The sequence below is a fragment of the Mizuhopecten yessoensis genome, unplaced genomic scaffold (assembly GCF_002113885.1).
Source record: "Mizuhopecten yessoensis strain PY_sf001 unplaced genomic scaffold, ASM211388v2 scaffold1539, whole genome shotgun sequence".
Lineage (NCBI taxonomy): Eukaryota > Metazoa > Mollusca > Bivalvia > Pectinida > Pectinidae > Mizuhopecten > Mizuhopecten yessoensis.
This window is the reverse complement of record NW_018404097.1, coordinates 1,722,206-1,735,764: the sequence shown is the minus strand read 5'-3', so window position 1 is coordinate 1,735,764 and position 13,559 is coordinate 1,722,206. Positions and strand designations below refer to the sequence as shown.

General features: G+C 34.1%; 1 protein-coding gene across 2 annotated transcripts in view; it reads right to left on the bottom strand.

Moving 5' to 3' along the window:
* LOC110464952 (exocyst complex component 6B-like) overlaps positions 1-13,559 on the bottom strand; it is a 36,884-nt gene that overhangs the window by 18,642 nt on the left and 4,683 nt on the right. The window contains exons 2-16 of one of the 2 annotated variants that reach the window (XM_021520453.1): positions 11,038-11,203; positions 10,192-10,330; positions 9,712-9,757; positions 9,037-9,241; positions 7,059-7,115; positions 5,439-5,600; positions 4,374-4,442; positions 3,665-3,748; positions 3,428-3,474; positions 3,098-3,218; positions 2,549-2,620; positions 2,191-2,240; positions 1,691-1,844; positions 1,059-1,168; positions 625-736 (exon numbers count right to left, since the gene is read on the bottom strand). In XM_021520453.1, the coding sequence (XP_021376128.1) occupies positions 625-736; positions 1,059-1,168; positions 1,691-1,844; positions 2,191-2,240; positions 2,549-2,620; positions 3,098-3,218; positions 3,428-3,474; positions 3,665-3,748; positions 4,374-4,442; positions 5,439-5,600; positions 7,059-7,115; positions 9,037-9,241; positions 9,712-9,757; positions 10,192-10,330; positions 11,038-11,203 (1,594 nt within the window). The remainder of the gene's footprint in view (positions 1-624; positions 737-1,058; positions 1,169-1,690; positions 1,845-2,190; positions 2,241-2,548; positions 2,621-3,097; positions 3,219-3,427; positions 3,475-3,664; positions 3,749-4,373; positions 4,443-5,438; positions 5,601-7,058; positions 7,116-9,036; positions 9,242-9,711; positions 9,758-10,191; positions 10,331-11,037; positions 11,204-13,559) is intronic. The other variant, XM_021520463.1, reaches the window with a different exon arrangement.

The following is a 13,559-nucleotide window of genomic DNA, read 5'->3' as shown; positions in this document are numbered from 1 at the left end:
TTTCATTAACTGGTATCTGTACTTACCTGGGTGAAGGACAATCTCATTAACAGGTATATGTACTTACCTGTAGGAGGGACAATCTCATTAACTGGTATCTGTACTTAACTGGGTGACGGACAATCTCATTAACAGGTATATGTACTGACCTGTAGGAGGGACAATCTCATTAACTGGTATCTGTACTTACCTGGGTGATGGACAATCTCATTAACTGGTATCTGTACTTACCTGGGTGAAGGACAATCTCATTAACAGGTATATGTACTGACCTGTAGGAGGGACAATCTCATTAACTGGTATCTGTACTTACCTGGGTGACGGACAATCTCATTAACAGGTATATGTACTTACCTGTAGGAGGGACAATCTCATTAACAGGTCTATGTACTTACCTGTAAGAGGGACAATCTCATTAACAGGTATCTGTACTTACCTGTAAGAGGGACAGTCTCATTAACAGTGTCATTAACAGGTATATGTACTTACCTGTAAGAGGGACAGTCTCATTAACAGTCTCATTAACAGGTATCTGTACTTACCTGTAAGAGGGACAATCTCATTAACAGGTCTATGTACTTACCTGTAAGAGGGACAATCTCATTAACAGGTATCTGTACTTACCTGTAGGAGGGAGAGGCTTGGTCGTTTGATGAGTGAAGACAGACAGCTCCCGAGGGTTCTCGTCAGCAGCAGGTTTGTCGACTTCCTGATCATGTCATCTATCTCTGTATGACTACAAACAGGAATGGAGTGAATACTTTAAGATACTTTCACGTCTGAAATAATTCCTGTCTGTTCTCAAGCAATACCTGTCCATTGAAATACATATAAGGAATCGAAAATTGATGCCTCCAACCACATATTATAACACATTATCTCAGAAATAAATATCCCAGAAATAAAAATCCCCCCTGTGGTTATAAGGAGTCTAAGAAAATAATGTCTCTATATCATATCCATGATATTTAAGAATAAGCATTTTTATTTACAAGCTTTCTTTTTTGTTCTGGGTTTTATACATTATTATATAAAGCTTGAAGGAATGGAATGGTTACCTGAGGTGAAGATCAGCAGAGAACTTCAAACAGGCATTTATATACTCTTTCACTTGGTTATAAATGTCTGGCACAAACTCGGAGAACGGGAATCTCTTTGGAAATGCACTCTGTCAACGAAATAATTAACTGCTTTAACACACGGTCACATGTTATATACTTATCCACAATAGATTTTATATAGGTCTATATGAAGACCGTCTTAATGTCGTTCAAGGATGTTTCAGACATAGCGCTGTCCTTGTATAATTTACCTGGTACACAGGTACAGTTTAATAGCTCATTTATAAAAGATATAAGATTGAAGAGAATTCCATCATATAAGTGAAATAAAAAAGAATTGCTCCTTTCTTTTATGTCTAACTTAGTCAAAAGTAATCTATGGATGTTTCTGCTATGAGGTAGGATGAGTAACAGACTTATTGATATTTATATGATCTTCAGCTTAAAATGAATTTGAATGTAAGAGGCTTGATACACGGAATTCTCAGTAGTTAACCCTTTCACCACTGTAGACCATAATGGACTCAGCCCCATAAGTGCATGGTAGAGTCTACTGAAGTTACCTAGGGGTGAAAGGGTTAAATTTGATACATAATCTCCAATGATACAAGGCCAAGGACAAGACTTACCCCCTGAAGATCATCGTCCTGGAATGGGAACTGTGTAACAACACCCAGGAACTCCTCCTCGTTCTCCACATAGATAGGTGTGTAGTTATCATCATCAAATATCTCATTAAACACTTCCACCCACTGTCGTGTCAGAATATCGCTGTACTGGTCCCTGTACATATAAAGTGTTTAAATGTGTCACACCTCTACCGCAATTCAATTCCTAACAGAGTACATACATGTCATACTTACATAAAAAAATACCACCTTAAAGGGTATACGTAGGGAACACAAGTTTTCTGGGTTAAGGAGCCCAGATTGAAATGATTCCACTGTACAGTGGATTTACTACCACAAATATACATGTATTGTTCAAATTGAAGTAATGTTTCAGTTTTAAGAGGGAGGAGATAACAATTGCAACATGTGATCAGACAGTTAACAAATAAATCCACTCCTTCCAAATTCTACAGAATTTTAAATAAAACATGATAAACACATTAAGAAAACAAGTTTACCTTAATTCTAAGAGAAGCTCCAGTAGATGGCCAACACTAAAACCATAGCCCTGAAAGATTAAACAGAACATTTGCAATCATTTTTTCCCCCATTTCAGTCAAAAGGTTGTAAAACTTGATTAATATGAAGATTTCTACCTTGCATATTTTGACAAGAACTTAATAAAAATATAATCATAAAATTTGCATACATTATACTACAATTCACTGAAACTTATTTTTAAATCACTTGAAATCAAATGCAATTATCGGATACCCTAAAATCTGAAAAGTATGGTTTGAAATTCCTGGTTTAATTTGTGACCATCCTATTTTCAGATATATCTCAGAGTTGCAGCAATACAAAGTTAGTACTTACCCTCAGAGTATGGCAAAACAGTACAATAAGCTTCTTAATATCTAGCATCATATTGGCATCCTTGCAAAAAGCCTGCAACACAAAGGGAGATAATCATCATTTGAAAATAAATAATAATAATAATTTGAGGTTCTTATATACAGTTTTATCAGATTCTAGTTCGAAGGTCGTCTCAAAGCGGTTCACAAATTATTATTCGTGGTTATAGGGCCTTTGAAACCAGCCAATATCTTTCTCAATTCCCTGGGGAGCATACAGCTGGTGCTGTCATTTCGGTGCTCACAGCTAGCATTCTATAATTCTAGCACTGCCCAACCACATACTCATTTACAGCTGAGTAGACTGGAACAAGCAGAGTAAAGTATCTTGCTCAAAGATACAACACAGTGCCGTGCCGAGGCTCGAACTTGCCACCCTTCGGTCACGAGCCTGGCGTCTTACCACTAGACTACTGTGCCTCCTGTAAAACAGTAAAATTTCTCAAGAAACACTACATAACAGAGTTTATCCTGAACGATGTGGCCGTTTAGGTCACAGAGAAACACTTACAGAACTCGTCCTTAAGGATGCGGCCAGTTTGGACACAGCCATTTCCCATAACTCATCCATGTAGGCACGGTTGACCAGGCCTTGGGTCGTACTTAAGATGTGATCCTCTACTACAAAAAACCTGTGGAAACATTGAAATGTTACACTATGTCACTTGATTCAAGCTCTATCATTGTCACTTTTTGAGTATAATCAAAACACATGTAAATCTTTTTTGTACAAAGAATAGTCATTCTAAAAATATGTCACATGACCCTCAAACTGAGTTAATTTCTTCATTTTTTTTCATTAATCTATGTAGTTGTTTAATGGTGAATAATTCACACTTACCCTACAATATCATGGAAGTATCTCTTGTAATGATCGATGGCTTCATGCTACAACAAAAATGTACAAATTATTTGAAACAAATATCCAATAATGTGAGTTTGCTGACATTCTATTTTAGATTAGAAGTGTGTATAGTTTCTCAATTTGGTAAACCTCCAACAACCATTCAATATAAAGTTTCTATAAATCTAAATTATCTTGCTTAAGAAACTTGCATATGTATACACTTATAATTACCATGTTGGAGGCAGCCTGTAGTGACAGCCTCGCTTGTTTCCGCCGCTGTTTTCTGTAGTATGTCTCAAATTTCTCACGATCTCCCTGAATAAAGGTTTAACCATTAAGCTATTGACATCAAATGAGAATACAGATGACAGTAATCATAGTTCGTGAACATTCTAAAGGCTATATAAAAATATAACTAACAAATACGAAATAGTTATACACATGTCCACACTTTTTCTCTAATATGAACTTTATGAATAGTTAAGAGTGTTTATCTTCCATTAAGCCCAGGGGTAACATGTAATCTCTTAATCAAAATATACAGGTAGGCTTGTTATAGGGCAATGAAATAATTATTATTGACATTTTACTGAACTGCAATAGATATGGGTGGGCTTATTACCAGGCATGGGCTTATTACCAGGCATGGGCTTATTACAAGGCATGGGCTTATTTCCTGATAAATATGAAATGCATTGCCACAGAAGAGCAACACACACATGATCTTTTTTTCTAAATATGGAAATTAAAGCATTTAGGAAAATGTCAAGATGTAAATAAATGTGAACTTAATACTTCTGTGAAGGAACCAATTTCTCGTTCTCTGATCAGTTTTGTTGTTTAAATGCAGTTTCAAATTCCAGATACCACATAACTTTTTAGAATTGATTCAATATACATGATGTCTGGGGAGACAAGAAGTGATAGAATCACAGCTTACCAGCACAGTGTATATATGTAGACATCTATAGACTGGGGAGAAGTCTATCAGATCTTGAGCACTTAACTCCTGTCAAAGAAAATCAACAATAATGATACACAATAGAAAATGTAAGACTCATAAGTGTAAATCTGTGTTTCTTCTTACTACAAGTAGGAGTCATAGAAATGTTTAGTTAACAAGTACACATAGGTCTGTCAGTCTGCATGTCCACTTAAAATATTCTGGTAATTAATTGCTGAAAGCTACAGTAAGCCATATCAGATAAAGAGTACCGTGGGGCTGAACAATATACGCCCGTCGAATGCCATATATTGTTTTATACAATCTTACATTGAAATAAATTCTGCATCATTCAGAGAGTGGTTAGCTGACATGCGTTAAAAAATGTAGGAGAAAATCTCCAGACAAAAAGTCAAATACTGAAATGAACAAAGGGCAAGAACTTTTGCAAAAATCGTTGAATCAAAATTTTTTAAAGGTAGACATAACTTAATATGATAATTATAATGTATACCAAGTTTCAAAGAGATCCGTTGAAAACTGTAGGAGGAGATTGCCAGACAAAAATCAAATACTGAAATAAACAAAGGGCAATCACTTTTGCAACAAGGTTACCGCGAGCGGTATATAATACGCCCGTCACACATTGAATGAGCAGTTGTTTGTATGATTGAAATATATGAAGTATTTGTGAGTAATTGATATTAAAAGAGAAATCATTCAACATAACTGGTAGATCAATGAGTGCAATACAACATCATGGAACGCATGCATCGCATTAATGAAACCAAGGGGAATAACTCCAATAATTACGGTCGGATAATGGCGGTTATCGAACTTGTCCGAGGTTTCATGGTAATTAACCTTGTTGTGAAGTTTGAAGTTAATCCGTTAATAATTACTCGAGATATCGAGCGGACACTGTTTCGGCAAATTCATACTCCCGTCAAATTTGACGGGCGTATAAAAACAGACAAAACACTGAACTAAGACAAACATATCTCAGTATAAAATATCAAACAACACATCTAACTTACAATGCCTATGTGACAAAAAACATACCCCCATTTCCTCCTCATTAAGTTCAGGTGTGTCCTCTGCAACAGGCTCGGGTTCCAAGTCCACCTCCCCTGTGAATGGGTTGGGAGGGGGAGGGGCCTTCTTCTTCAACTTTTTTTTACTCGCGATCACTATAGATGGGTCCATGTTGTTATGTTCCGCAGCCTGTAAATCAACAGTAATGTACAGGTAACACATCTGCATACAATGAATTTCAACCACATGTTAATATTTTATTACCTTCTTTTTGAAGAACTAACCCTTTTTTATACCTCTCTGTTCCGATTGTAATGTACCATGTATTTAATATTTTGTCCATCTATATGTTCCCTGCTTTACAAGTGTATACATGTTATTTTGATGGTAAGTTTTTGATACAGGCACAATTCAACAAGAAACACCTGTACAAAGTTATCTATATCTTGCTTCATGCTGATGTATTTTGTGATTAGATTTTAAAACATGTTTAATTTGATTCCAGTGTATGGCACATATGTATCAAAGTTTTCTGTACATTTTAGAAAAGTGCATAGCTTTCGTTTTTAATGGAAAAGTGTTTAAATCAATGAACTATAACAATTCAATACTGAACATGAAATTAGTTGTTTAGTAGGTGTTGTTTTATTAAACAAACAAGACACAATATCGGAAAATACATATCAGAAATGCACGGCCATGCACTAAATGTAATACATGGTCAGTACCATTAGATCCATTTGACAAAATATTTTACACCAAAAAGTCCTACAATATTATACCACAGAGTCTTACACTGTAAAGCAAACTAGTCTGTATATCTACTGATGGTGGTGGTTAAGAGTGCAAAGGCCGGGGGAATGGTTGGGATATCGGGCAAGACTTTTCCAGAGAAGGAGGGATGGGCAAGGACTTTTCCAGAGTATGGGGGAGGGGTAAGACTTTTCCAGAGTATCTCTTTACAAACACGATCAAACACTTCAGATTATTGAAGGAATGCTGGAATTGGACGTTAAATATTGGCAACACACAGTTTAGCTTATCAATGACACAGGGGGAGTTGAGCAGGGAGCTGAGTAAATGTTTCTAAAGGGGTGGGTATTTGTTGTAATTTATTTTCAGCAATTCAGAATCACAATCTCAGGAATCAGCATTTAAACTAATACCACTGAACATGACATTTTCAGGACTTGTAAACAATTTACATATGTGATTGATAACGACATGCCTTAGTAATTTTATTTTTCTGAATTCTGCAGAATGAGATGAAATCAAAATACTGTAATAAAAAATATAACATACTTAATACTGTAAGCCAGATAACAGTTAATTATATCGCACATACAAATGAAGAAAAACAGACAGACAGGACATAAACAAAGGACATAATTGTAGGAAAGATAGTGCTATGCATTTCAAAAATAGCATGCAATGTGCAGCCATAATGCATTCATGATGATGACAGAGGATGCTTGCCATTATGTGACACAAGTATTCCATGGGAATTCAGGACCAATCAGTTGAAAAATATGTACAGAACAATGTTCCTTGTGTACTATTTCAATCCTTTAACAGACAGGCGGTGTCACATAATGGTATGCACCCTGTGAACTGACAAGCTCCTGGGAAATAAAACATAAACGGGACCTTGATTCTGCGCAACATTGTGTTGTCCTCCATTCTTGTGAATGTGTTCTGTTTTTCCTGTTGTCGTGGAAACACATTTACACATCGATGATATGATTTATAAAACAGGAATTATTGCAAAGCAAATTAAAATAAGGTACAAAGTATTATGATGTTACATGAAGTATACTAGTACTGTAAACCCTAACATTTTTCACTCGGTCTAATTTTCGCCCTCTGTAATTTGCACCAATACACAGATTCATTAACCAGTAGTTATAGCTAAAAATATGTTTGTTATATTGAAACAAGGAATTCCATTTGTAATGGCTATACCATCAAACAGGTCTACGAGTACCAAAAACAAGGTGGTATGTTGAGAGGCTTCAATTTCTTCAGCGGACAGACCGTGTTCATAAATGGGACTCTGTTCCGTTTACTTTAAAAGGTGTTTATTCAACAATGAACACGGTTTGAAAATACACACAAAGTAGTGTTAAATTACCTTTTTTTTTTTAGCATGAATTACGTAGAAACTATAATCATAACATACAATCCTCTAATTTTATATTGCAACCCTAGGCAGTAAATATATATGCAGGTACAATGAATATGTAAACATATGTTAAGGGCAATAATTCCCACTGGCTGTACATGTGAGCTGGCTGTACATGTGAGCGTTATAAGCTCATGGCATTTTGAGGTTCACCCAGCTCTAACATCATTGATTTTAAGTCGATAATTTGAGTTTTGAATTATTGGTAAGTTTCCACTTTGACAAATTCATCATTAATGTATTTTTAATAAAATAAACCCAAACAGTTAGCATGCCTGCATTATACTAGTAAAGCTAATTATAATACAATAATTATAATGTATATGATATGATACTTTTCTCTTTACTTTTTTCCCTCTGTATTCGAGGGCGAAAATACAACCGAGTGAAATTTCCTATTATGTTATTTATGTACGTAGTATATAGAAGTAGTCAATATAACCTTCTGGTATGATGTGTATATCTTGTTAAATACATGTAGTACAGGATGAGTTAGTATACGAAGTTACAGTGTACACCTCAAAACGTACACAGCATAGATGTACACACTGTCACACACTGCACCTATACATATCTACCCCTATATGGACATAAAGCGATTGAAATTAAACTGATTAGGTCATATTATTCAAATTTATAAACATAACACTCGTCGATATCAAGCAATTACTTCATTCATTCATTGATGTATTTTATAACAAATGGTGATATTTTTCTATGATTTTGCAATAAGCAGTTTTTTTCCAAAACACTAATTATCAGATTCACCTTCCAAATTTTGCATCATTGATAATCACATAAAAACATGTGCTAAATGACTGACCTTGAAAATGATCTTTACACCAAACACCATCCCAGTTACAGATATGATTATTATAAACGTGAAATGATTCTGATTTAATGAGGCAGTGAATTTTGCATGGTCAAGCAGTAAATGTTATATGAAAGTGGCCTAGACACACACACAATGTTTACAACAAAAACATGTTAAATTCTAGAAAATTTTCCTTCAATCTTACACCTCCACGATTAATGGTAACAGTTAATCTAAGTAAACTATGTAACATGCAAATGGAAGCAATATGCAGCATAACCTGAATAAATAAACATCTTTGTTTTGTTCTGTCATCTTTGGGCCCATTCAATGTCCAAATACAGGTTTGAATTTTGTATCTAAATTAAGGTCCATTTAATATCCAAATATGCAGTAATGTAACCAATACCATATTAGAGTGCTATCCTGCAGGCTTCTTTTGAAAATGTTTACAACCCTAACCCCTCTGACATGAAATTAACAACCCTTGGTCTTTGGACAGAGGAACTACACCGCAGAAATATATGATTAACTCAGATTTTAGCCCCAGATTGATGTTGAATTAAACAGGTTTTAAGTGAACAGAAAATCAACATCGTTAATCTACCAGCTACAAGCAATGTGCTTACGTGTTTCATGGCAACTTCTCCAATCTTAGCCGAGTGTTTACGAATGTTCTCCAGGAAGTCTTTCAGATCAGACATGGACGCTTCTTTGATACGTTCACGCAACTTTGGAATAGCATCGCTCATGGTCTCGGAGAACCAGTGGGTATTTACACGGGGAAGGTATGTGTGTTCTAATTGTTCTAAAGTCTTTAGAGCGGGGTAATACCTGTACCAACACATGTCAAATTAAAGTGGGAAATATATTTTTTCAAATTCAAACTCCGGGAAATTAATATTTATATAGCATCCTGTATAATTTACAAAATTACTCTAAGGTGGAATAAAAAGCCCATGTTTTAAAATCATTCTAAAATTAAACAAGCATGTATAGGTAAAGGCATATACATCGTAAATCTACACTATGGAATTTGCATGTTCTCATGCAAATTGTTCTTCTTACTGCGAAAGGAAGGGAGACCTAATATTTGAAAGATGATTTATGACAAATGAGTTTTCATTTTTCCAGCAACAATGCTAAAACGATTGTACAGTACATGTCATCTAACTTGTATAAATTTAACTTGTATATAAACATCAGATTATTTGTTTAAACTCTTGGAAGGAAAATGATTTTTCAGTGAGAATTATTTCAAATGGACAGAGAACAAATGTTTTCCTGTATCATCTGGTAATTACCGTTTACTCCTCATCTGGTCCTGTAGTTTCCCATACATTTCTAATACTGAAAAACAAAGGAAAATAATGATTACATCCTTTTATTGAAGTTTCAGAAACCATCAACCTATCAGAGGTAATTATAAGATAATTACGTGCACATTTCATTCAAATTCAAACTTTTCATATTTAAAGTGTTGACCATATTTCATCAAAATCAGGTTATATCTGATGAAGTTTTGTGCAGAAACTGTGACCAATCAGAGCATAGAGTTTATTATGTGCAGATTATACTGAACTTCAAAATTTCTTTTTTGGTATATTGTAGATGCATACTAAATTTCATCAAATTAAATGATATTTGAGCAAGTAATCTTACAAAAACCAAGGTGTGTAGAATCAACATTACTTCCCCACCACCTATACATCAAATAAAATTAACCTCCTATCGACTTACAAGAAAAGAAAATTATGACATGCACAGTTTACACAGATACACACCGGGTAAGCAGAGGTTGAGGTTCTCAGCAGCCGAGGCTATGTTACGCTGTATCCGGCGACACTTGATGAGCTGTTCACCCTTACTCATCAGAGGAGAGCAGGACTCCTGGAGGCTCTGATTATCCGCCTGAATCTCGTCCTGTCAAAGAAATGGATACAGGTTAAAAGCTTTATTAACTACTGTTTACAGTATAGGATGTACATGATATATACATCATAGAATAAACTCTATAAATAAATGTTTTTGCTTTTTTCATCTTTCTTACACAGTTTAACCATTTATTTTTATTTTTCAAACTATTCCGTCTTTTCGTATTGCAGAGTTATCTGCTCTTGTGAGCAGGTATTGATCGTTACATCTCATGTTTGTGAGAGTAACGTCATACATCTTTGAGAAACTGACGTAATTTTCTCACACAAACTAATGACGTAACAATCAATACCTACTCACAAGAGCAGATAACTCTGCAATACGAAAAGACGGAATAGTATAAATACATGTAAATCATAGAATATGTAGGACATCATTTAATATATACATATACTATATATAATTTCACAGACAAATTTTAATTAGCAAACAAATGATCCCTTACAGTACTATACAAATGTCTACAGGTTCAGGAAAGAATTTTGTAGAGTTAATTTCGTATTTTATTTTATCTGGCCCATGCCTGATAATATGCTCATCCATACATATTGCAGTTCAGTAAAAATACCAATAAATGCTATTTCATTGTCCTGTAATAGGCCCACCCCATTACTTTAAGATTTAATACATGTGCGCACCCCTTGTCCCACTTATTGCAGGATTAATAATGTATGTTTCTGCTTTTAGCTAGTGACCTTGAGCTGGGCAGCGTCCATGCTGACTTTGAGTAGCTCGCGTATGGAGTCGATGAAACCTTGGTAATGGTAGTTACACATCCGTTCAATCTCCTTGTCATGTGACTTGATATGGTCATCAAGTCTCGTTTTAAACTTCTCCAGTTCATCGCCTTCGTATACCGCTCTGTAACACAAATGGTCATTAATGAGTATGGCTGCCAATAAAACTTGGGAGTAAATTTTCTCATAATTATATTTATCATTACACGATTTTGGAGTTCTGTAGCAATTATAAACATATAGACTCAATAAGAATCCTAACTTGAAAAGTCAATTCCACATATATAGCCTCCAGTAGATAAAACTTATTCCTATGGCAATATATTTATTTCCAATGTACATACATGAATATGACTACTCATCATACATTTGTGGTTGAAGTGGAGCCATGATAACATGTTGACAAGTGTAAATTCATTCATCAATTACTCCAGCTGTTATGACCAATGGGATACAAACACATAACATCAGGCCTGTACAAATATATATATATACTTATGAAATATGTTTTTATTCAATTACTTTTTATTTCAATTAACAGCTGACATAGTAAAATCCTAATTTTGTCAGAAAAAAATAATGCATATCTATGTTTATTAATAGGACACATACTAGTCTGTATATCTCTGTTTATTAATAGGACACATACTAGTCTGTATATCTCTGTTTATTAATAGGACACATACTAGTATGCATATCTCTGTTTATTAATAGGACACATACTAGTATGCATATCTCTGTTTATTAATAGGACACATACTAGTATGCATATCTCTGTTTATTAATAGGACACATACTAGTATGCATATCTCTGTTTATTAATAGGACACATACTAGTATGCATATCTCTGTTTATTAATAGGACACATACTAGTATGCATATCTCTGTTTATTAATAGGACACATACTAGTATGCATATCTCTGTTTATTAATAGGACACATACTAGTATGCATATCTCTGTTTATTAATAGGACACATACTAGTATGCATATCTCTGTTTATTAATAGGACACATACTAGTATGCATATCTCTGTTTATTAATAGGACACATACTAGTATGCATATCTCTGTTTATTAATAGGACACATACTAGTATGCATATCTCTGTTTATTAATAGGACACATACTAGTATGCATATCTCTGTTTATTAATAGGACACATACTAGTATGCATATCTCTGTTTATTAATAGGACACATACTAGTATGCATATCTCTGTTTATTAATAGGACACATACTAGTATGCATATCTCTGTTTATTAATAGGACACATACTAGTATGCATATCTCTGTTTATTAATAGGACACATACTAGTATGCATATCTCTGTTTATTAATAGGACACATACTAGTATGCATATCTCTGTTTATTAATAGGACACATACTAGTATGCATATCTCTGTTTATTAATAGGACACATACTAGTATGCATATCTCTGTTTATTAATAGGACACATACTAGTATGCATATCTCTGTTTATTAATAGGACACATACTAGTATGCATATCTCTGTTTATTAATAGGACACATACTAGTATGCATATCTCTGTTTATTAATAGGACACATACTAGTATGCATATCTCTGTTTATTAATAGGACACATACTAGTATGCATATCTCTGTTTATTAATAGGACACATACTAGTATGCATATCTCTGTTTATTAATAGGACACATACTAGTATGCATATCTCTGTTTATTAATAGGACACATACTAGTATGCATATCTCTGTTTATTAATAGGACACATACTAGTATGCATATCTCTGTTTATTAATAGGACACATACTAGTATGCATATCTCTGTTTATTAATAGGACACATACTAGTATGCATATCTCTGTTTATTAATAGGACACATACTAGTATGCATATCTCTGTTTATTAATAGGACACATACTAGTATGCATATCTCTGTTTATTAATAGGACACATACTAGTATGCATATCTCTGTTTATTAATAGGACACATACTAGTATGCATATCTCTGTTTATTAATAGGACACATACTAGTATGCATATCTCTGTTTATTAATAGGACACATACTAGTATGCATATCTCTGTTTATTAATAGGACACATACTAGTATGCATATCTCTGTTTATTAATAGGACACATACTAGTATGCATATCTCTGTTTATTAATAGGACACATACTAGTATGCATATCTCTGTTTATTAATAGGACACATACTAGTATGCATATCTCTGTTTATTAATAGGACACATACTAGTATGCATATCTCTGTTTATTAATAGGACACATACTAGTATGCATATCTCTGTTGATTAATAGGACACATACTACTGTAGTACTAGTCTGTAGACAGATTTAAAACAAGAGGCCCATGGGCCTTAACGGTCACCTGATATATTTATACAGAGAGTTGATTTCGTTTTTAACATGAACAGAAATATTATTCAAAGTGACAAAAAACAATAAAACCACCTTATTCAATATCAAGCATACA